Source organism: Lemur catta, chromosome 15 (genome assembly GCF_020740605.2).
Source record: "Lemur catta isolate mLemCat1 chromosome 15, mLemCat1.pri, whole genome shotgun sequence".
Lineage (NCBI taxonomy): Eukaryota > Metazoa > Chordata > Mammalia > Primates > Lemuridae > Lemur > Lemur catta.
Genome location: NC_059142.1, coordinates 36566831 through 36592786, shown reverse-complemented (window position 1 = coordinate 36592786; position 25956 = coordinate 36566831). Strand labels below are relative to the sequence as shown.

The 25956-nt window shown below is 36.8% G+C and overlaps 1 protein-coding gene across 1 annotated transcript in view; it reads left to right on the top strand.

The window, feature by feature from the left end:
- NPEPPS (aminopeptidase puromycin sensitive) overlaps positions 1–25956 on the top strand; it is a 90262-nt gene that overhangs the window by 31197 nt on the left and 33109 nt on the right. Inside the window, exons 3-5 of the mRNA XM_045526317.1 lie at positions 12563–12640; positions 22242–22363; positions 25659–25766. Coding sequence (XP_045382273.1) covers positions 12563–12640; positions 22242–22363; positions 25659–25766 — 308 coding nt within the window. The remainder of the gene's footprint in view (positions 1–12562; positions 12641–22241; positions 22364–25658; positions 25767–25956) is intronic.

The window sequence follows — 25956 nt, the reverse complement described above, 5'->3', positions numbered from 1 at the left end:
AGTAAAATAAATGTTACTTGGACCTAGGCACTGTGATACAATGTACAGTTGATCTGATAACTGAGATGGCTGCTAAAAGTGACTAACCAGCCAGTACCATATACAGCATGGATAGGCTGGACAAAGGGATGATTCACGTCCTGGGTGGGATGGAATGGGAGAGCGCAAGATTTAAGTAGCTTCTTGTTCCCTGCCAAATTTTTCAGGCTTTGGATTTTATCTTTTTGAACATAATAAGCAGGTGTATGAATAGTTTGCTAATATCCAGGGGGTCCTGTTTCATTTTGTTGCCCATTGTTTTAGGTGTTTTTACTCAATTTGTCTTTTCCTCTGATGTGCCAGGGTTTATTTGATTGAATTCTGGATGTTGTATTAGGAAAATTGTGTAGTCCAAACAGGATGGTGTTATCTTCATCTAGGGAAGACCTTGTTTGCTTCATTTTAAGGTTACTAGTAATTAGGATTCGTCATTTTCTAATATCAGGGCTTCTAAGTTTTAGTAGTTTAATCACATTCCATGTGTGGACGACTTTTCTTCTTGTTCACCTTTATTATGAGGATATTAATTTTTGGTTCAAAGCCCAAAGCAGGGGATGGTTTACCAAAAGCCTCAGTCTTGATGATCCCTGGATTCCATTTTTTGTCCCTGGGGCCTAGCAGACTCAGCCTCTAAGACATTTCTTCTAGATCAACAAGTGAACCCAGAGCAAATGTAGCCTAGAGTGCAAAGCTTCTTTTTCTGGGATCTCATCCTCTCCTTCATTTTGATCTCCTTCTCTTGTTGCCCTTTGATGTTTTTAAGAAGACATTTTCCTCCCATCTAGCTTTTTTAGTTTTGGGGGCATCAGTTTAGTTTTGGATAATAGAGAGGGAGAATTTGTTTGAAGTATATACTCCTCTATTACCTGAAATAAAGTCCATAATTTTTTTTACATATGAAGAATACTGAGATCCAGACAGATTAAGTAATAGTGTAAGACCACATTATCAGTGGCAGAACCAGGTCTAGGAACAGGTCTTTGTGTTATTCTAGTATTTGTACTGCTGATGAGTGATTTTAATTAAATACAGTCATTTATTAAGAATAAGTATACCCTAGAAGGGATTTCTTTGTTCTGTTGGACGAGACTTATATTTGGCTCCTGCTAATTCTCTTTAGACTTTTTAGATAGCCTAATATGGTACAACCATCTCTACATTATATAACTATTAAATCCATCTCAAAATATGGGACTGTCAGTACAGGTACTGCTTGAACTGTAATTATGTATATCTCCGAATGGTTTTTCTGCCCTAGGGTGAGAAGAAAGTCCTCTTGGAGCATTGCAAAGTAAGAAGTATCTCTGAGCTCTTGTTTCCATTTTTTTCTCTCTAATCCCCCTTGGAATTCCTCCAGAATGGTGTGTTTTTTTTCTCTCATTGCAACACTATTTTGGGCTTTATGGTGAGACAAAGTATATTCCAAATAGCAGGCAGGCGTTGCAGGCCTTCATTGAAGTGTGAACTTTCTTTTTCATTGTACCAAACAATATGGTAGCTAGGTTGCCATCTGAATAAAAAACCAAAACAAAATCCTTTAATGTATTTGATCTAGTACTGAGCTACACGGGCATACGTGGCCTATATAGAATTATGTGGAGTAGGTTCCTTATTGATATATAGCAGTGGCTTGGAGAAAAAGACATTCTGAGCTCTAAATAGATCATTTATAAAGGAAATTTTGAAGTACAATTGAATTGGCACTTCTGATAATGGAATTTTAGAAGATTTTATATCTATATCCCAATATAATGCCAGGGGAGAATCCACTAGAGGCTTGTGTAAATGGCATAAACAATAACAGTTTTATCTAACTTTATTTTATTTTATTTCAATAGTTTTTTATGTGGCCTCTTGAGAATACCATCTTGTACTTCTCATTTTCCCTACACCTCCTTTTCTCTGATTAAAATTCAGCATGTATGAACATAGAGGGGTGTGATATTATTATATACATATGTGTGTATATATGTATATGTATATTTTTTCTTTTTTTTTCAATTTTCTTTTTTACTTGTTTTTTTCTATTTTAAAATATTTAAACTTCAGTTAAGTGTTTCTCTTACCAAGTTGTGATTTGAGTATATGTTACATGTTTTTGCCCACAGTTCTGGCTCATAACTGCTATAGCCCTTGTTATTTCCTAAGTGACTAAAACAATAAACATATTTTTATTAAAGTATTTGACCTTTTGTCCTTGGTTCCTGAAGCAGCTTTGGAACCGTAAAGGTGAAAGACAGTCTTTTGCTAGAGTGTTGAGGCACTTTAGACCTCTGAAGCAGGCCTCGGAAAATAGAATCTCCCTCTCTGACCTTTTCCTGCTTTCCTTTCATCTGTTCCATTTTCTCCCCAGGGCAGACCATAGAAACTAAAAGTATACTCAAATCTTCCCCTGCCTTTCTGTCTTGGAGCTAGCCATAAAAAACTCTCTGACCTACCTTGTCTGATTATAGGTCATAAGACCCCCATTTCAGAAAGGATCCTGTCCCATACTTGAGAGGATGGAATACTGCACAGAGAGGCCAAGAAGAATCTAAACAGAAAGGCCTTGCTGAGTTTCCCCACTTAGTCTGTTGACATTAGATCATACCCTTTTTGTCCAGTCACGTTTCTACACAGTTGTCTGTGCTTCAGTCATGCCTGTCTGACGACGTCAAAAGGCCCAAGGGCTCAGAGTATGGAGAGCTTCCAGATAGCTGAACAAGTGGTGGATCCTGGAGGGTGGTGCTCCCAGAGAGGGTGTGGGAGCTCTGCATCCCTTCCCACATGCCTTGCCCTATGCCTCTCATCATCTATATTCTTTTTAATGTCCTTTATAAGTAAACCAGTAAGTGTGTTTCCCTGAATTCTGTGAGCTACTCTAAAAAAATTAATCTAACCCAAGGAGAGGGTCTTGGAAACCCTGACTTGAAGCTGACTCATCAGAAGTTCCAGAGGCCCAGACTTGCAAACCTAGTGTCTGAAGTGGGGGCAGTCTTGTGGGACTGAGCACTCAACCTGTGATCTGATGCTATCTCCAGGCAGATAGCATTAGAATTGAATTGGATTAGAAGGTGCCCAGCTGGTATCTGCTCCAGAATTCATTACTTACTTGTTGTTGGGGAGAAATCCTCACACATTTGGTTGTAGAAGTTTTCTCTGTTGATTGTTGTGGTGTGAGAGCAGAGGAAAAACTGCTTTTTCTACATAAGAGGAAAAAAGAGTTTCATGACTCAACTAATGATTTACCTTTCAGTGCACAGTTATCATGGTCAAATATTAATATAGGAAGGCTTTTTTTTGACACGGGGAGGGAGAGAGAGAGAGTCTGTGTGTGTGTAGAGGGCCAACATTAAAAAGTTAAATGGAGTACGAAAGAAACACCTAAACTTAAAATCTGTTTCATCTGCTAAATTTTCCTGGTGGAATACCAATTTTAGTTAATTGTGAACTTCCTTTTTAATATAAATGTAGCATCTTATGAGAAACTATTTTCTATACTTTGCTTATCTTGCAATGTGTTATAAATCCAGCACATAAAGGGCTTTCTTGGCTGGGTGAGGTGGCTCATGCCTGTAATCCTAGCACTCTGGGAAGCCGAGGTGGGAGGATCACTTGAGCTCAGGATTTTGAGACCAGCCTGAGCAAGAGCAAGACCCTGTCTCTACTAAAAATAGAAAAATTAGCCAGGCATCATGGCTTGCGCCTGTAGTCCCAGCTACTCTGGAGGCTGAGGCAGAAGGATCGCTTGAGTCCAGGAGTTTGTAGTTGCTGTGAGCTAGGCTGACGCCATGGCACTCTAGCCAGGGCAACAGAGTGAGACTGTCTCCAAAAAAAAAAAAAAAGGCTTTCTCTGATTTTGGTTAGATAGTATTTCATAGAATAAATTTATGATAAGTTATTAAGCCAGTCCCATACTGATGGGCATTTAAATGGAATTTTGTGCTACAATGAACAACCTTGTAAATATCTCACATCATTTTGTACATATGAGAAGGTATCTATAGGATAAATTCCTGGAAGTGGGTGGGAATGCTGTGTCAGAGGGTATGCCTATTTATAGTTTTGACTGATATTGTTAAATTATAGTTCATAGAGGTTATACTGTTATCTACCACCTTATTATTAATAATCAAACACACTAGTCAGCACCATATTTTCTCAGATTTTTTTTATCTTTGCTAATCTGATAGGTAAAAAATGGTTATCTTGCAGTACCTTCACTTTTTGTTTCTTTATGTTGTAAGATTAAGAATTGTTTTTGTTTTAAATGAGACAGAGTCTTGCTATTGTTGTCCAGGCTGGACTTGAACTCCTGGACTCAAGCGATCCTCCTGCCTCAGCCTCCTGAGTAGCTAGACTTGTGTGCCACCACACCCAGCTCTTCATGTATTTTAAAACCGATTGTAGGCCAGGCATGGTGGTTCTTACCTGTAAATCCGAGCACTTGGGGAGGCTGAGGCAGGGGATTGCTGGAGTCCAGGATTTGGAGGTTATAGTGAGCTATGATCATGCCACCACACTCCAGCCTGGGTGACAGAGGGATTCTCTGTCTAAGAAGAAAAAAAAAATTTCCCTTCTCTGTAATCTGTTTATCTCATTTGTCCACTTCTAATTGGATTGTTGCTCTTTTTATTGATTTTTAAAAAATGAAGTCTTTATATGTAAGGGAAATTAACTCTTTTCCCATCATAGGAGTTGCATGCAGTGTTTTTCTCTTAATTTTCATTTGCCTTTTGGGTTTTATAATGCCATGGAGTTTTTTTTTTTTTTTGCATTAAATTTTTTTCTTTTATGGCTTCTAGGTCTTTTTTTTTTTTGAGACAGTCTCGCTCTGTTGCCTGGGCTAGAGTGCCATGGCGTCAAGCTCACAGCAACCTCAAACTCCTGGGCTTAAGCAATCCTCCTGCCTCAGCCTCCCGAGTAGCTGGGACTACAGGCATGTGCCACCATTCGCGGCTAATTTTTTTCTATATATATTTTTAGCTGTTCAGATCATTTCTTTCTTTTTTTTTTTTTTTTTTACTAGAGATGGGGGTCTCACACTTGCTCAGGCTGGTCTCGAACTCCTGACTTCGAGCAATCCACCCGCCTCGGCCTCCCAGAGTGCTAGGATTACAGGCGTGAGCCACTGCTCCCGGCCTGGTATTATCTTCTGAAAACTTTATTGTTTTGACTTTTGTTATCTACTTCTTAGGTATGATGTAAGGCAAGGCCTAGCTTTTTTCCCCTCTCAATGGGAATTCTTTTGCCCCCATCCTGTTTATTAGAAACATTATCCTTTTCTCACCACCTTGCAGTATTTTACATAAAAGTAAGAATAATAATAAGGATACTTTTAATACCTGTTAAGAAAATTATGGTTTTTAGTCAGCCTACTATGAGTTTAAGTAGTACTTTAAAATAGATATGATTTTTATGAATTCATTAATATCTAGCTGGGTGTGGTGCCCTACACTTGTAATCCCAGCACTTTGGGAAGCTGAGGCAGGAGGATCATTTGAGGCCACGAGTTTGAGACCAGCCTGGACGATGTAGTGAGACTCCGTCTCTACAAAAGGTAAAAAAAATTAGCTGGGCATGGTGGCATGCACCTGTCATCCCCAGGTACTCAGGAAACTGAAGTGGGATCATCATTTGAGCCCAGGAGTTCGAGGTTTAAGTGAACTGTGATTGTACCACTAGATGCCAGCCTGGGTAACAGAGCAAGACCCTGTCTCTAAAAAAAAAAAAAAAAAAAAAAAAATTAAGTAAATAAGTAATAATAATAAATTGTTTTTAGAGACAGGGTTTTGCTCTGTTACCCAGGCTGGTCTCAAAATCCTAGCCTCAGGCCATCCTCTTGCGTCAGCCTCCCAAGTAGCTGGGATTATAGGCTCCAGTCATCATGTCCAGCCTTAGAAAATTGTTATTTAGAAGAAACACTAATCCAGATTTTATTTAATAAGGAAAGCAGGAGTTACATTATAATTACTGATTGTGCTGTTCATTGATACTACAAATTGGCTTGAACACTAACAGTAGGCTCCCTTATGGCAGTGTGTGCTTTCCAAAGGAAAGGTCTTGTATTCCTCTTGAGGCCTGTTACAGTGGAAGGGGAGAACCAGAATTAACATAGTAAGTGACAGAGTGGGAAAGACCAGCAGAGAGGGTGATAATTACAGTAAGGTAGATTCATGGAAGAGGCCATGGAAGCTGAGGCATTTGGTTAATAAGGACCCTGATATTCCTTATGGCAGTAAGCAGAACTATTTAAAGGAAACATACTGGACCATATAACATGTATGCACAAATGTTGAGCATTAAATATAAAATGTCCGATTTCGAGTGAAAAGTGTAATTTATTATATTCCAAACAAGAAGCAGTACAATTAATCCAAGTATGCGCCTAAACTGTCGACACAGCTTTGCCATCTTAATGGTAGTTTGTTTATGCCAGCAGTGAAGAAGCCTAGAGAGCGAGTGGCAATGAAATCACAAAAGGCATTTTCCATAGCTTGTTGAGAATTGAATATTTTTTACTTGCAAGAAGTGGTCTACAGCCTAGAAGAACTGGTAATCAGTTAGTGCAAGGTCTGGTGAATATGCGGAATGACAGAGAGCTTCCAAGTCCAGCTTCTGTAGTTTGAGCAGTGTTGTTTGTGTGACATGTTGTTTTGAGTATAAGATTTTTAATGTCATGGTTTTATACAGGCTATGGTTATATTTAAATTTTACCTCTTTTTTTTTGGAGACAGAGTCTCACTCTGTTGCCCGGGCTAGAGTGCTGTGGCATCAGCGTAGCTCACAGCAACCTCAATCCTTCTGCCTCAGCCTCCTGAGTACCTGGGACTACGGGCATGCGCCACCATGCCCAGCTAATTTTTTCTATATATTTTTAGTTGTCCAGCTAATTTCTTTCTATTTTTAGTAGAGATGGGTTCTCACTCTTGCTTAGGCTGGTCTTGAACTCCTGACCTCAAGCAATCCTCCCACCTCGGCCTTCCAGAGTGCTAGGATTACAGGTGTGAGCCACCGCGCCTGGCCTAAACTTTACTTCTATTCGATAGAATACTAATATACACATGTACACATGCATGCTTATACCCAACTATATATGTTTATATCCATAGATTTTTTTTTTTTTTTTTTTTTTTTTTTTTTTGAGACAGAGTCTCACTTTATTGCCCGGGCTAGAGTGAGTGCTGTGGCATCAGCCTAGCTCACAGCAACCTCAAACTCCTGGGCTTAAGTGATCCTACTGCCTCAGCCTCCCGAGTAGCTGGGACTACAGGCATGCGCCACCATGCCCGGCTAATTTTTTCTATATATATTTTTAGTTGTCCAGATAATTTTTATTTCTATTTTTAGTAGAGACGGGATCTCGCTCAGGGTGGTCTCGAACTCCTGACTTCGAGCGATCCACCCCCCTTGGCCTTCCCAGAGGGCTAGGATTACAGTCGTGAGCCACCACGCCCGGCTTATATCCATAGATTTTTAAATGCCAATTATATTTAAAAGAATTTTTTTCTGAAATGTATTATAGCATTCCATAAGTCTTTTCAACAAGAGCTATTATTTATACATATATAATGGACTAGTTGTAGTTGAGTTAATAAAGAGCTGTTAGGTATGTTATGATCTAGAACAGAATATTTCATAATGATCATAACCAGACACTGCTAAGCACTTTATATAAGAGTATATTATATAGTCTTCAAATAATTAAGTAGGTAATGCTATTTTAATTTTATAGGTGTAGAAATAGAGGCGCACAGAGTTGAATAATCAGATATGCCTGATTATAAGATTCTCTTCTATTTTTCCATTTAAAAATATTTTTAAAAAAGTTTTTGGTCAAGTTTAAAATGTATTTATACATGATATATAGTAAAGCATCTACTTTCAATGCTTAATTTACATGTATGCATTTAAAAATATGACTATATTAATATAAACTGTATTCGTTATTAGTGAATGTATATTATATATTTAAAAAAAAAAAACCAGACAGGGTCTGGCTCTGTCACCCAGGCTGTGCTCAGGCAATCTTCCCACCTCAGCCACCTCCTGAGTAGCTGGGACTATAAGTGTTTTGCCACCATGCCCAGCTGATTTTTAAACTTTTTTAGAGATGAGGTCTCACTATATTACCCAAGTTGGTCTCAAACTGGCCTAAAGTGATCCTCCCACCTTGACCTCCTGAACTGCTGGGATTATAGGTGTGAGCCACCACCCTGGCCAGGATTGTTTTTTTAAGATGATGTTACAGATCTCTAAAGAAGTGATTTAGTGTTTAGGTATTTGGAGAAAGAACTTTCCAAACAGATGCAGAAAACCTGGGGTTGGAGAAAGCTTACAGTTTTTGAGGAGCAACAAAGAGGCACCACCAACAGAGTTCTAGTTATTGTGCTGTATACTGGGCAACACTTTTGTTGTCAGTCTTTTAATAGTTAGCCATTCTGGTGGGTGTGTAGTGATATGTCATTGTGGTTTTAATTTGCATTTCCCTGATGACTAATGATGTTGAGCACTTTTTCATTTGCTTTTTGGCATTAATGTATTTCCCTTTGTGAATTGATTGTTCAGGTCTTTTCCCCATTTTTAAATTGGGTTATCTTTTTATTATTGAGTTATAGAAGTTTTAATGTACATTCTGGATAGAAGTTCTTTGTCATACATATATATATATATATTTTTTTTCTCCTAGTCTGTGGTTTGCATGTTCATTTTCTTAACTATCTTTTGATCATCAAAAGTATTTGAATATTGATGAAATCTGATATATCAAATTTTTTCTTTTATGGTTAGTACGTTTTTTTGTCCACCCTATGTATTTGCCTGCCTCAATCAGACTTAGGTTTTCATTTTCAATATTTTGGGACTGGCTGCTTTGTGAAGAATAGACTATAAGACAGCAATAATGGAAACAGGCCAGTTAAGAGGATATTGTAGTGGTCTATGAGAAAGATAATGACATATTGACTGTAGTGGTGGAGGCATTGAAAAGTTGCCTGGGTTAAAGGTTCTAAGCCATTGAATTTGCTTATTGGGCGTGTGGTTTGAGAGACAGATAGATATGGAGCGAGGCAGTTAGCATGATTTCATATTTTTGGTTTGAGCAACTGGATAAAAGTGATGGTGCCATTTGCAGAATATCCAACACTACGGTTGACCACGGTTGTTTCAAACTCTAATGTATGTTTGCCAAGTAGTATGTTCGATATAAAGTAATTGGAAGAGTTCCCATAATACAAGAGACTTTTTAAGAATTGAAATATATAGTCAGTCTCTCTTTTCTGAGAGTGTTTTGGAGGAAACTTTGTTCTTTTTTGTACACATGGAACATAGTTTATGTATTTTTGAAACATACAGTGGAGAATGGAATCTAGCATAGACACTTAATTGTTTTGATTTTAAAAATGCTGGTTTTTTGTGTTTTTCTACACTTCTTACCAGTTTGAAACTTTTTTGTGGATTTATAAAAACAATCGGCATTAGTATATTTTAATGGAGATGGTCTTTGGTCATAGTACCTCACAGCTACTGCAACACAGTTTTTTATACCTTAGTCAGAAAGGAATGTTTTTAAGCATTGAGGTGATTTCTTGCCTTCCCTGTATGCTAAGTGTGAGTCTACTCTTGGGTATCAGGTTAGAGCATATCTCAAGTTTTTGCCAGCAAAATTATTGTTCTAGTAGAGATTTCATCAGTATTCTGTGTATTCCAAATCTTAGACTTCTATTCAAATCTAGGAGCTAGCTTATGACTGTAGGCAGAATTTTGGCAATAGGAGTAGGAAGGGAACTAAGTTCTAGTCTAGCTGTTTAACCTTAGGCAAATCATTAACCTTTTATACCTCACTTTCTTCATCTATAAAATGAGGAAGGTTTTGTTAGAGGATTGATTAAAAGTCTTATAAAATCTGAAATTATAGTTTCTTACTGGTTTTGTAAAGATTTCGTCTTTATAGAGACATGGTTGAACCATAGTGATATTAGAAATATTTGGAATCCTGTCTTTGGGTGATTCCATAAAGGAAAGGAGGAATTGTGGACATCTTGCCTGGCCTATAGAATGTTATTTAATCTAAATCACTGTGACCCATATCAGCCTGTGACAGTTATGACTCATGTGTCCACCCAGTCTCTCCTACTTAACAGCTTTATTAAGATATAATTCACAAGCCAACCATGGTGGCTCATGCCTGTAATCCTAGCACTTTGGGAGGCTGAGGTGGGAGGATCGCTTGAGGCCAGGAGTTCGAGACCAGCCTGAGCAAGAGCAAGACCCCATCTCTACAAAAAATAGAAAAATTAGCTGGGTATGGTGATGCATGCCTGTAGTCTCAGCTACTCTGGAGGCCAAGGCAGGAGGATCTCTTGAGCCCAGGAATTTTAGGTTGCAGTGAGCTATGATGACACCACTGTACTCTATCTAGCACAGATGACAGCAGAACTGTCTCAAAAAAGTTAAATAAATAAAATAATTCACATACCATACAATTCATTCATTTAAAACACAATTCAGTGTTTTTTAGTATATTCACAGAGTTATACAGCCATCACTAGAATCAATTTTAGAACATTTTCATAACTGTAGCAAGTAAGTAACACCAGCAGTCACTGCCCATTTCCCCTCAATCCCCTAGCCCTAGGCAGCCACTAGTCTACTTTCTATCCCTGTAGATTTGTCTATTCTGGACAAATGTGTGACCTTTTGTGTCTGGTTTCTTTAACTTAGCATAATGTTTTCAAGATTCATCCACATAGTACCATGTATTAACACTTCATTTCTTTTTTTTTTTTTTTTTTTTTTTTGAGACAGAGTCTCACTCTGTTGCCTAGGCTAGAGTGCCGTGGCATCAGCCTAGCTCACAGCAACCTCAAACTCCTGGGCTGAAGCAATCCTCCTGCCTCAGCCTCCCGAGTAGCTGGGACTACAGACATGCGCCACCATGCTCGGCTAATTTTTTCCATATATTTTTAGTTGTCCATATAATTTCTTTCCATTTTTAGTAGAGACGGGGTCTCAGTCTTGCTCAGGGTGGTCTCGAACTCCTGAGCTCAAATGATCCACCCGTCTCGGCCTCCCAGAGTGCTAGGATTACAGGTGTGAGGCACCACGCCCGGCCTTCATTTCTTTTTATTTTGAATAAAATTCAATTGTATGGGTATACCACATTTTATCCATTCATCAATTGATAGACATTTGAGTTGTTTCCATTATGGGGCTGTTATAAATAATGCTACTGTGAACATTTGTGTGTAAGTTTTTACGTGGACATATGTTTTCATGTCTCTTGGGTATGTACCTAAGAGTGGGATTGTTGGGTCATATGGTAACTCTATATTTAACCTTTTGAGGAACTGCCAGACTATTTTTCAAAGTGGCCTCATCATTTACATTCCTTCCTGGAATGTGTGAGTATTCTAATTTCTATGCATCTTCCCTTACACTTATTATCTGCCATTTTGATTATAGTCATCATAGTAGATGTGAAGTGGTATCTCATTGTGATTTTGATTTGCCTTTTCCTGATAGTTAATGATGTTGAGCATCTTTTCATGTGCCCATTAAAGCCACCACTTGCTGGCTTTTGATTTGGAATGGGGAAGCGATGTGGGTGGAAGTTGGTTTGTTTGGTTCTTTCTCTGACATGTCAACGAAGCATCCTAAAATATAAGTTGAGTAAGAAGTCTCTTCTCACTCCTGATTGAGAGTAAATTGAAGCCTAATTTAATCCACACACCTGTTTTCATTTTATTTCTGTAAAATGTTTAACAACAAAGAATTTTACCAGAAGTGGGTTTGATTTATATCTTAGTTTGAATTGTTACGTATCTTTGCTGAGTCTTTCAAATGCTCATGAGTAAGACGGCAACATAGCAATATCATAGTCACACAGGATGAGAATGAAGCATTTCTGGGAGTTTGATAGAAAACCCTATCACATTGATAATAGTCCTATTTCCCTTATATCACCGAAGTTTTATGAATTTATAAAGATTTTTTTTTTGAGACAAAGTCTTGTTCTTTTGCCCTGGCTAGAGTGCTGTGGGGTCAGCCTAGCTCACAGCAAGCTCAAACTCCTGGGCTTAAGCAATCCTTCTGCCTCAGCCTCCTGAGTAGCTGGGACTACAGGCATGCGCCACCATTCCCGGCTAATTTTTTCTATATATATTGTAGTTGTCCAGCTAATTTGTTTCTACTTTTAGTAGAGACGGGGTCTTGCTCTTGCTCAGGCTGGTCTCGAACTCCTGACCTCGAGCAATCCTCCCACCTCGGCCTCCCAGAGTGCTAGGATTACAGGCGTGAGCCACCACGCCCAACCAAGATGTATAATTATTTTTAAGGAGTGTATTTAACTTAGGTCATGTAGCCTAAAATAGGTTAATTTGAAATTATACTCATGATACTCTTGTTAGTAGGAGCTTAATTTACTAAATTAAGAATATTTAGTTTTAGTAGAGATTTTGCTCTTAAAAATGTTAATTGCTGCACTCTGGATTGGTCCTTTTAGTCCAGTTACATTTGTGAAGTAATTGTTTTTTTCCCATTCCAGAAATACATGCTACAGGATTTAACTATCAGAATGAAGATGAGAAAGTCACCTTATCTTTTCCTAGTACTCTCCAAACAGGTAAGAAATGTGACTTTTGTAAAATCCCGTGACATTCTTCTTCCAAAGAAATTTATTGTATGTCATTTTTTCCCTTGTTGTTGGCAGATTAAATATTAAGAAAGAGCTTTTGAAAGAGGTTCATTGCAAGTTTTAGGCCACCAGAGGTTTCTTCTAAGGAAGTTGGGCTGTAGAAAGAAAGATTTATACCTTTTGTCACTCTGTATTCTCTTTAAGCAAACAAACAAACAAACAAACAAACAAAAAACAGACCAAAAACTATGGATCATTCTACTTTAGAATATGATACATTGTTTTTCAGTTTTAGCTTTTTAAAAATACATTTACCTAGCTCTGTTTTCTACTGATTGAATCCAAATCTCTATGGTGAATGCTCCACAGATGATTTTGATGAACAACCAGGGATTAGATAGGTATTATGTTAGTGAGGACATGGAAGGAAAGCTTTACTGGTATGTTACTATTGTTAATTATAAAAGCATAAAGCAAATAGAAGACTTTCTGAGCTTAATATAGTGGAAGAAATTATATACAAATCAGTTGGAAAAGCACTTAGACTTTGACATATGAGCAAATGAAAAGGAACAGACAATTCATAAGAAGAAAATGCAAAACTTATAAACGTGGAAAGATATTCAGCCTCCTTGTAACGAGAGATATCAAAACATCAGCTACTGATATACAAGTTTTTGCCTGTCATGTGAGCCAAAGCTTTAAAAAAAAAAAATCTCAATGATATGGCTGTCTTTCTGTTACTGGTGGCAGTAAAAAAAAATTTTTTTTTTTTTTTTGAGACAGAGTCTCGCTCTGTCACCCTGGCTAGAGTGCAGTGGAATCATAGCTCACTGCAACCTCGAACTCCTGGGCTCAAGCGATCCTCCTGCCTCAGCCTCCCGAGTAGCTGGGACTACAGGCATGTGCCACCACCCCTGACTAATTTTTTCTATTTTTGGTAGAGACGGGGTCTTGCTCTTGCTCAGGCTGGTCTTGAACTCCTGAGCTCAAGCAGTCCTCCCACCTTAGCCTCCGAGAGTGCAAGGATTACTGGCTTGAGCCACAGCACCTGTCCCATGTAGTTTTTTTGAAAACCAATCTGGCAGTATATATCAGGGGCCTAATATGTTCATATCTTTTGACCTAGCAATTCTGCTAATAGGAATATAGCCTAAGGAAAAATCATAAATACATAAAATGCTTTATACCCAGAAGTGTCTATTGAGATACTACTTATCATAGTAAAAAATTAGAATTAATATTTGTTCAACACTAAGGAAATGATTCTGACATATCTATGTAGTGAAATATATTTAGCAATTAAAAATGAGGTTTGTGAGTTCTTAACACTGTAAAGTACTTAATGTAAACTTGAAAAGCAGAATGTAAAATTACATCTCAGAATGATGAGCCATCTCTAAAATATTGTAAATAAAATGATTTTAATGTCTGAGATTTTTATTCTTATTTATACCTTTTGTCTGATTTTCAAAATTTTTATACTGAGAATCTATTGCCTTAATATAAAAATATTTTTAGAAAAAATTTAAATTGGCGAAGTTTTGTCTTTATTTCAGTGCTCTTGGAGGCCTTTTTATGTGTGATTATTATAAAAATAAATGTTTTCCCTTGAATATGTATTAAAAGATACCAAAGAATATAATGTGAAAAAGAAGACTTGAGATTCCCTTTCTCCAACCCCTTCTACTTCCACTGTCTGGTGAATCCTTCCAGAAATTTTCTATGTACATATAAATGTATGTGTACATTTGAACCCACAAACAGGACCACAAATCTCAGTGGCTGACAAGAAATATTTCTTTCTTACACACGGACTATGAGGACTGATCATCTGTAGCCATATCACCAACTTTACTGGGCTCCACTCAGCTTACAAGTCTTCTCATTTTAGGAGCTGTAGTGAGCAGCCACCATCTTTGTGTGACATGCTAGCCTCACATATGGCAGAGGGCAGAAGCTCAGGGATGGGGAGAGAGCCAGACCAGAAAGACACATTTAAGACTTCTGCATGATGGTGGTATACTTGACATACACTCACATTTCATTTACCAAAGCAAGTAGCATGACCAAACCCAAAGTTACTGGGGCAGCAATTACCAGACATTTGAGAAAAGCTTCTGTTATGAAAGATAAAGCAGAAAGCAAAACAGTAAGTGTAATAGAAATACAGGAAATTGCATGCAGCAAAGACAAATCAAAAGAAAGTTTCAAGAAATAACTCGCACACTAATTAATATCCTTAGAGGATTAAGAGAAAATATTGCATTCATTAAACAAGGACCGGACAGAACACCATCAAGCAGGAAGAATTACAGTAAGAAAACTTTTGGAAATTATAATATGATAGATGTAAAAAAAAACCTGGTAGAAGTTTTAGAAGATGAAATTGAGGAATCTTCCAAACAGCAGGAAAACCAAAGAAATGGAAAACAGAAAAATAGTTTTGAGGACCAATCTAGCAGAACCAACATCCATCTAGTAAAAGAACAAGAAGACAGGGCCGGGCGCGGTGGCTCACGCCTATAATCCTAGCACTCTGGGAGGCCAAGGTGGGTGGATCACTCGAGGTCAGGAGTTCGAGACCAGCCTGAGCAAGAGTGAGACCCCGTCTCTACTAAAAATAGAAAGAAATTATCTGGCCAACTAAAATATATATAGAAAAAATTAGCCGGGCATGGTGGCGCATGCCTGTAGTCCCAGCTACTCGGGTGGCTGAGACAGTAGGATTGCTTAAGCCCAGGAGTTTGGGGTTGCTGTGAGCTAGGCTGAAGCCATGGCACTCACTCTAGCCTGGGCAACACAGTGAGACTCTGTCTCAAAAAAAAAAGAAAAAAAAGTTAAAAAAAAATGGGAAAAGGAATTTTTTAAAGACATAAAACAAGAAAATTTCTTTGAACTCTGAGGGGACAAGAACTTCAGTTTGAAAAGATACACCATTGGGAGAGGCTGACTCAGTAAATATAAAAAGTTCCATACTTTTTACATTTTAAATTGGAAGCAAATTTTAGAACTTTTGGGATAAAATGAGACTCTCAAAGAGTTCCTGTCTGGGGTGGGGGCAGGAGGGAAGGTGAGCATATTAACTTTAAAGTTCAGGAGTCAGAATAGCACTAGACTTATCATCAACAACAGTGGAAACTAGACTGTTAGGAAGCCATTCCTCCAAAATACTAAGTGAATCTGATTTTCAGCCTAAAATTCTATGCTTAGCCAAATGTTGAATTTACATGAGAGAATAAAATGAAGATATTTTCAGATTTACAGGGTCCTTGAAAATTCCATTCTTTGTAAAAGATACTGGCGTGAGAGATGGTTTGGCTAAAACTTCACTTGCTATAGTAAGGAGAAAATAATGTCTAAAATTGGAAAAGTAAGAAATGGCTACATTATGAAGATATTTAGAAATCACAGGGTTTGAAATTAGTTGCTTCTAGGGGAAGGGTGTGGGGGGTAGAGTAGTGTTGGTCAAGGCCTGCAACTTATGTAAGCCTCATAGTACTGTATGAGTTTTAAACTATGAGCTAGTACTTTGATAGAAATAAAATAAATTTTTTTTAAGTTTTAAATCTGTATCCATAGACTACATTCTGTGTTCACACTATGAAAAGATTAGAAGTCAGCAGCAAAAGAGAAATGAAAAAATCCCTTCTTGTATATTTAGAAAAATCATACCCCTGAATAATTAGGAAGTCGAAGAAGACTTGTCATGGAAATTAGAAAATATTTAGAACTGAGTAATGAAGTTACCACATCTGAAAACATGAGGGATGCAGATAAAACATTACTCAGAGAGGATATTTAGTTAAGAAAGATTGAATATTAATTAGCTAAGCATCAAACTCAAAGTTAGATAAAAAGAACAAGTAACTTGAAGAAAGTAGATGAGAGAAAGAAAAGATTTAAAAGTAGAAATAAATGAATAAAAAAGTAGAAATAAATGATTTTTAAAATAGTCCAAGAAGATATATAATCCTAGCAAGTATAGGAAAAAGATAGCATAGATTCAATTGTTGTTCAACATTAGGAAATACGGCAACATCATTCATTAAATCAAAAAATTAAAAATATTATATTTATCAAAAGAAATTAAAATGTATTTGCTACAATTCATCAGGCAAGAATAGAAATTCTTGACATGATAAAAGATATTTTTTATATACACATGTGTATATTGAGTGTTTAATCTGTGCCAGGTACTGTTTTAAGTGCATCAAAAATATTATTTAATTCTTTCAGTAACCTTTTGAGGTAGATGCTATTATCTCCACTTTATAAAGAAACTAAGGGACAAAAATTGTTTTTTAATTAACTTAAATAACTTGTCCAAGGTTACACAGCTAGTAAGTGGCAGACCTGGGATTTAAACTGAAGTAGTTTAACTTAAGAGTCTGCACCTCTAATCAGCACATTATACTGTCTTTATTTTTAAAATTAAATATTTAAAGAAGATAATACATGTACATAATTTGAAATTCAGGTGATATACAGTGAAATTTTGTTTGCCATTCTATCCTGTCTTATTCCCAGCTCCACTCCTCAGAAGCAACCAGTTTCCTATGTATCCTTTTGAAACGGTATCATGCTTTTGTAAGCATTTATATATATGCTTTTTAAGAACACAGAAATTATCATGCCATTCATAATATTCTGTACCTACCATTTTTCCCTTTAACTATATATATTGGAGGTAATTTATTATCAGTATATCAGAGCTGACATTCTTGATAAGGACTATTTAGAGCCAATTTGCTAAATGGTAAAGCCATTTCAAATAATAATAAGTCAGGGAAAATTATGACCATTAGTTTTTGAGATTTTTTAAAGCTAATGTAACAATTTTTAGCTAATATAACAAATCACTGATAGAAATGTTAGAACAGAAAATTTATCTTGCAGGTCTGACTATACTGAATTATTGAATATCTGTTAATATCTGTTTGAAAATCATTGGCTTTCACATTTTCCCAAGGTTCTGTGGGTCAAATTTTCACAGTTATTCTTTTTTTTTTTTTTTTTTTTTTTGAGACAGAGTCTTGCTCTGTTTCCCGGCTAGAGTGAGTGCTGTGGCGTCAGCCTAGCTCACAGCAACCTCAAACTCGTGGACTTAAGCGATCCTACTGCCTCAGCCTCCCGAGTAGCTGGGACTACAGGCTTGCGCCACCATGCCCGGCTAATTTTTTCTATATATATTTTTAGTTGGCGAGATAATTTCTTTCTATTTTTAGTAGAAACGAGGTCTTGCTCTTGCTCAGACTGGTCTCGAACTCCTGACCTCGAGCGATCCACCTGCCTCGGCCTCCCAGAGTGCTAAGATTACAGGAGTGAGCCACCGTGCCCGGCCCACAGTTATTCTTTAAGAATGAAGTTCTTACCTTTTCAAAACAGATTACACAAAGTGGTCTGATAATGGGGTAAATATTGAATGTATCTTAGGAGGACATTAGTGTAACCTTTGTGTTTAGTCTCATCAAATTAACAATTGTGCCAATGATTATATAGCTAAATAAAACATCCACTTTTCTGAAATTGGTAGAATAGTGGTTAAGTTACCATAATCGTTATAAGATCTGACAACCTCAGCCAGGCGCCTGTAATCCTAGCACTCTGGGAGGCCGAGGTTGGAGGATCACTCGAGGTCAGGAGTTCGAGACCAGCAAGAGCGAGACCAGCAAGAGCGAGACCCCGTCTCTACTAAAAATAGAAAGAAATTAGCCAGACAACTAAAAATGTACGTAGGAAAAATTAGCTGGGCGTGGTGGTGCATGCCTGTAGTCCCAGCTACTCAGGAGGCTGAGGCAGGAGGATCACTTGAGCCCAGGAGTTTGAGGTTGCTGTGAGCTAGGCTGACACCACGTCACTCTAGCCTGGGCAATGGAGTGAGACTCTATCTCAAAAAAAGAAAATCTGACAACCTCATAATCATTGGTTAAGGGTCCTGCAGAGTGACATTTATGTGGAGAAACACTAGTAGTTCCTAGCATTTTAAAGAGTGAAAAACAAGATAATAAGAAATGGTGGCACAAAGGCGAAGACCTTTACTCCCTTTTTGTATAAATTAACCTGTCTTTAATTTTATAAGCATTTAGTATTAGCTCATTAAATCTTTTTTTTAAGAGACAGGGTCTCGCCCTGTCACCCAGGCTGGAGTATAGTGGCACAGTCATAGCTCTTGAAACTCCTGGGCTCAAGCAATCCTCCTGCCTCAACCTGCTGAGTAGCTTGGACTGCAGGTGTGTACCACCACACTTGGCCAATCTTTTAAAATTGTTTTTTGTAGAGACAGGTTCTCACTATGTTGCCCAGGCTGGTCTTGAACTCCTAGCCTCACGTGATCCTCCATCCTTGGGCTCCCAAGTGCTGGGATGATAGGTGGGAGTCACTGGGCCTACCCTGAATTTCTTAATATTAAAATATGTCAGGATTTACTCCAGGTTTTACAGTAATTATCATACTCTCCCAAACTTTAAACACTTAAGGTTTTTGGGGAATTCCCAATTTTTCAGTTGTTTAATTTATAAATGAGCTTAATATATGTTTTGAAAGGTTTACAACTCCAAACAGATAAATATTGCATACATTGGATATTGAAATAAGACATCTAATTTGAGGAAGCAGTGTAAATTATGTGTGAATAGGTATAAAATTAGCCAATCTGTCAATCAGTTCATTAGTGTGGTGTGAAATTTAATAGTAAGTGAAATTTATCAAAAAGTCCTTTTTCTCCTTTCCCTAAAATTCTACTGTATTAATAGTAAATACTTCATAATTAGTATCGTATAATGTGACTAACTAAAATTTATTAATGATTTTTTAAAACTTTAACTTGTGTTTTGTTTGAATTTCAGGTAATAACTCTTTCCAATACTTTGTATGTTATTTAGTATGCCACTTTTTGGAAGTGGTCACTGTCAATATCTTGTTATGGTTTGATGGCCTTGGAGATTTAAAACCAAGTAAAAGTGTAAGCAGCCTTTCTTATTTAGTTATGAGTTTTAAATCCACTTTTGTTCCAAATAGGAAAAGTTGAAAGTAGATATACTATGAAATATGAATTATATTTAAAAACATCTTAACAGTTGACTTAATGAAAACAGACTGGTCAATTCTGTTCATGGAATCGCAACATAAAATTATATCAAATAGTTTCTGTTAAAGGTAGTAGGTTTTTATACTCTGTTAGATCTTTCCTTGCAAACTATTAATGTGAATACATCTGCTTTAAAAAAAAATTCAGGCCGGGCGCGGTGGCTCACACCTGTAATCCTAGCACTCTGGGAGGCCGAGGCAGGTGAATCGCTCAAGGTCAGGAGTTTGAGACCAGCCTGAGCAAGAGCGAGACCCCGTCTCTACTAAAAATAGAAAGAAATTATCTGGCCAACTAAAAATATATACATAGAAAAAATTAGCCGGGCGTGGTGGCGCATGCCTGTAGTCCTAGCTACTCGGGAGGCTGAGGCAGTAGGATCACTGAAGCCCAGGAGTTTGAGGTTGCTGTGAGCTAGGCTGACACCACGGCACTCACTCTAGCCCGGGCAACAAAGTGAGACTCTGTCTCAAAAAAAAAAAAAAAAAAAAAAATTCAGTGAATTCCTAAAGAAAGTAGAAAACATCTTTAAATTTTTTTTCTTTAAAATTTTGTTATTTGTAATTTAATTCTTTAGTATCAGTCATTTAGAATTCTTATAAATTCTTGTACTGTATTCATATCTACTGTCCTAGTAATCTGTCATTCTCTTTAAAGAAAAAAGTATTCATATTCACTGTCCTCCTCAAATATTAACAAATGTCTGATTTTTTCAAAATAACCATCACACGTATCTATTCAATTGAGCTTCAGTTGAGTTGGGTTTTTTCCCCAGCATGATTACTTTAACAATGTGGCACTTTCTTTAGTGATGACTTTGCTGTAAAGGTCTGAAATTTTCATTTAAGTTACTTTCAAAACCAGTGTGAGGCACATAAGAAAAATCAGTCTAGAAACAGTTTGCAGTTTGTCATTGACTTATTCTATATACTTGCACTCATGACTTTCAGCCCTTTTCAAAAAGCAAATTTAGTTTTATAAGATGAGGATGTGACTTTGAGATCATCCAAAAGAATATTAATATGTCACGAAGAGAGTCAAGAATATTTTGAACAATGTCAAATGTCATTGCTCTACAGCATTCCAAAATGACAGTTTAAAACATTACGATATAAAAGTTCAGTATGATTGGCTAATTACTTTATGGTCATACCATATCTTTGATTTGTTAGACTTTCATGCTCTAAATCTTGTGATTAAGTAGGCACTTTAAAGGATTAATTACAAAGTCAGCATTTCCCTGTTTTTTTTTCATGATTTGATCTGTAAAATGTAGAATGGGATTATTGTTTTGCCATGCATCTGAATTTAGGAGATGACTACTAGATAGTAATTATAATCTTTTTTTCTGTTATAAAATGAAAGTATATATATTCACAAAACCTCACATTTTGTCTAAATTGTTTTTATTCTTATACAACAACATAATACATGTTAGGTTGCACTCTTATTTGTATTTAATAATTTATTCATTAAATGTATTTCTTTACCATCAGATTTCAAATGATTGAGGTGACTTTAAGAGTTTGTTTTATGGGCCAGGAGCGGTGGCTCACGCCTATAATCCTAGCACTTTGGGAGGCCGAGGCGGGAGGATTGCTTGAAGCCAGGAGTTCAAGACCAGCCTGAGCAAGAGTGAGACCCCGTCTCTACAAAAAACTAGAAGAATTAGCCAGGCGTGGTGGCACACGCCTGTAGTCCCAGCTACTTGGGAGGCTGAGGCAGGAGGATTGCTTGAGCCCAGGAGTTTGAGGTTGTAGTGAGCTATGATTGTGCCACTGTACTCTAGCTGCGGCGAGTGAGACCCTGTCTCCAAAAAAGAAAAAACAAAAAGAGCTCGCTTTATGCCCTTTTACTGATGGAATCATTGGTCTTCCATATAGTTCCTTACAAAAATATGCAGTGTTCCATTTGGATTGAACGTACAGTGTCTTGTCTTGTTAATGAGGGTAATTGGCTACATTTTGCTTCCGTGCATGAAGTTTTCTAAAAGGACGGATTCAGATGGTGTAATTGGCAGAAAGTATGAATTTTGGATTGATATTTTATCCCATTCTTGATATCTACTAATTGTATGGCCTTGGGCAAATTATTCAGCTTTTCAGCCTCACTTTCCTCATCTGAAAAAATGGGGACAAGTTTATAAATAGTTATAAATATTTTCAAAGCACCATGCACAATAGCATGTCAGTCATTTATTATAATAATGTTTGTTTTCTGTTCTTATTTTCATGTGTTGGTAATTTGAGATTAAGTTAATAAAGTTAAAGAACTTTCTAAGCAATCACCCAAAATATCACTTTAAGAATTATTTTAGGATTTGTCTGTCATTTACTTTAGTAAATACTATATTCTCTCCAGTGCCAGGAGGAATATTTGAGAAAGGAAGGAATGATCTGAATGAACATTATAAGTAGCTAATTGAATAGTGTCTTGAGGACATTTTTGATAACTGTGCTTAATATCTCCATAAAAATGGTTTTTATTTATCTTCAATCACAGGTACAGGAACCTTAAAGATAGATTTTGTTGGAGAGCTGAATGACAAAATGAAAGGTTTCTATCGAAGTAAATATACCACCCCTTCTGGAGAAGTGCGCTATGCTGCTGTAACACAGTTTGAGGTATGGGTTATTCTTCTCTCAAATACTATGATTCTTAAATTAGGCATTTTGGCAAAGCTCTATTATTTGTGGTGATTATTTGAGGCTAGGTGCCATATACAGTTTTAGAATTCTTATTGTATATTCAGCCATTTTCTCTATAGAATTAGGGGAATTAAGGGTGCAGGTTGGGCAAATATATGTGTGTGTGTGTGTGTGTGTGTGTGTGTGTGTGTAACAAAATTTCATTACCTGAATTGCTTTTATACTGTTTACCTTTCTTAATTAAAATCATCATCTTAGTATTTGACACCTGTGGCATTTCCTACAGCATTATTAGCTGTTTTGTAACATTCCTTTGCTGCTTTCACATTTCCTTTGTTTATCTTACTGCAGTATCTGTGCTTTTCTTGATTTTTATTTCTCAAGTATTTGTAAGTTATATAAAGTTTTTTTTTTAATCTGCTAGTGGTACTTTTAAGTGTTAAATCTAATTAAATTTATTTCTGCAAATTTCAATATGGATGATAAAACAATTGATGATATCCATTCTTATGTTTCTACCCATATCCCTGTATTGTTTATTTGGCCTAACCTGAAATTTTGAGTCTAGTTTACTGCTAATTTGTTTTACCTGTTTATCTTCTCTTTCAAGAATTTTATGATGCCTTCTGTTTTAAAATAACATTTGCCATAGCTATTTAGGCTTAATTCTATGTTTGGATGATTCCAGTACCTATCTCTAGTCCTTTTGAACACTTTATCCTGGAATGGTTGGCAGGTGTATGTCTCCAAACAATTTTTTTAGAGAGGCATGTAGGTGGTGTAATTCTCAAGCCTTTACATATCTGAAAATCTTTCATTTGCCTTTATACATGAACAGTTTTACTGGGTATATAGATTTGTTTGGTGGAAAAAAGAAAAAGGAAAAAGAGCAACTTCGAACATCCTAAAACTGTCCTGGCACTCACAGCTAGCCCATGTTATTCTCCTATTGGACATAAACAATATCATAAGATACCAATGTCAGACAAGGTTACTCTGAGACCATGACAAAGTGAGACAAAACAAGGGTACATCATAATTTCGTCTAAGCACAGACAAAAACAAGATCACTGCACTAACCACAAAATACCAAACATCTCCATTTCTTAGTTAAAATGATTGACTACTGCTTCTTTACCTACTACAATTTTCGACTTGCTCTAATCAGGCCTCACTATAGATAAGATTTATTCAGATACCAACTCGTAGAATTGCTTCATAGAATTTCTCACAGCACCCAGTCTCACATCTAGAGTTAATCCCTGCTTCCTTAGACCCGCCCTCAAATCACCCAGCCAAATCCCAAATTGGATAGTAGGTTTTTTCTTACACTGTTACAGAGACATCCCATGGTTCCCTGCGATGTAAGGTTTCCTTTGCAACAAGAAGTAATAAGCCCACCTTGTTCAACCATAAGAGGTTGGCTTACAATTGGCTTATGCTTTTTCACTTTAAAAGTCTATAAATATTGTTTAAAGTCTTGTATATCAAGGCTGGGCAGGGTGGCTCACGCCTGTAATCCTAGCACTCTAGGAGGCCAAGGCAGGTGGATCAGCCTGAGCAAGAGTGAGATCCCATCTCTACTAAAAATAGAAAAAAAATTAGCCTGGCAACTAAAGTCTTGCACATTTCATTTTGTCAAGAGGAGTCGTCACAAACTGAAATACTTCTTCTCCCTTCATAGGTAAGATTTTTTTTAGCTTTGTTTTCTTTATGCTTGTTTAATTATTAAAAATTTTTTATGAGTTATTCACTTTTTATTAATTTGGCCTAGTACTGAACCCCATTGATTTTCAGATTCAGATCTTCTGTGTGGCAAAAGTTTCCTCTATCACATCTTCATTGTTGTATCTGTTCTGATCTCTTCTTCAAAAACATCAGTTAATAATAGGTTTAGCTCTAGTAGCTATCCCTCAAATGTGTCTTTGATCGCTTTCATCACTTTGTCCTTTGAATATTTTAGAAACTTTTAAATGTTATAGGTTTTTTTTTTTTTTTTCATCTTTTTAGAGACAGGGTCTCACTCTGTCACCCAGGCTGGAGTGCAGTGGCTCGATCATAGCTCATTGCAGCCTTGAACACCCAGGCTCAGGGGATCCGTCCTGCTTCCACCTCCCTATTATCTGGGACTACAGGCGCGCACCACCCATGACTGGCTAATTTTTTTAATTTTAATTGTTTGTAGAGACAGGGTCTCACTATGTTGCCCAGGCTGGTCTCAAACTCCTGGCTTCAGGGGATCCTCCTACCTTAACCTCCCAAAGTGCTGGAATTATAGGCGTGAGCCACCTTGCCCATCCCTTAAATCTTCCTATTCATGCCATTCATTTAATTTCCTCTAGTATCAGTTCATTTTTCTACTGCTACTACTTATGATTAGAATGTTTCTGTACTACCATTTCTTTCTTTACCTTCTTTCTTTTCAAAAGTCTTATTTATTCGTTGATAGAATTCATGATTTATTTAACTTTTTTGAGAATGCAGTCAGCCATCTAACGTTTTTTTCCTTGTAAAAAACCTTTTTCAGAGGTATATGCTTCCTCTACCTCTTTGTATTTTGTTATTTCTTTTCATGATACAGAATCTTGTTATTGGTTCCATTTTATGATTTGTTCTGTTTGCCAAAGTTTCTTTCTTTTATAACTGATATCCTGCAGAACCACTAAATTTTATTTTGCTTTAATAAATTTGCTCTTTTTTTTAAAGCCCCCCTCTCCCCAACCCCGACTGGAATGGAAAATACCTACCAGGGTTGGGGAAGGGAGCTAAATTTGCTCTTTTTTAATTTTTAGTGAAAGAATGAGATCTCTCTAAGTAGGTCAAGTGGTGACAGTTTTATGTGTAGTGTATGGAAATGCCATTAAACGAATGACCTGTTTTGAATTGATAGAGCATCTGTCCTTATTCCCATTGCTGCCATTCCAGATAAAGAACAAAGCACATCAAAGGTTGAGAATAGTTTTACTTTTATTTTTAAAATAAAAAGCAGAGAGGTAACCTATCATATTTTCCCAATTATGAATCCTCACAGCATACTGTTGACTTTTTTGTGCTCTGTGTTGCATTAACATTTTTGATGAAGCCATTTGCATTAAATTTGAAATGTTAAAATGTTTTATTAAAGACAAAAATATAATTATAAATGATTATAATATATTGTTAAGATCCATAGCAGACTTATTTCCCAGATAATTGCTGGTGTGGCAATGGTAGTAAGCATTGTGTTTTCTTTGCAGTCACTGGTATTTATATCTCATATTCTTTTCTTAAGGCTACTGATGCCCGGAGGGCTTTTCCTTGCTGGGATGAGCCTGCCATCAAAGCAACTTTTGATATCTCATTGGTTGTTCCTAAGGACAGAGTAGCTTTATCAAACATGGTATGTATGTGTTTATAAGTCTATTTAAATTTTTGATAGACTTAGCATATTTAGTTTGCTGATTAGATAGGATGACATATATTATAGAAACAAATATTATTTTTCTTTATTTTCAGTATGCCCTCTTTTTCTTAATTGTTATTTTTGGAGGGTTTTCCTCCTCATGGAAGAAATTCCTTGGTAAATACAT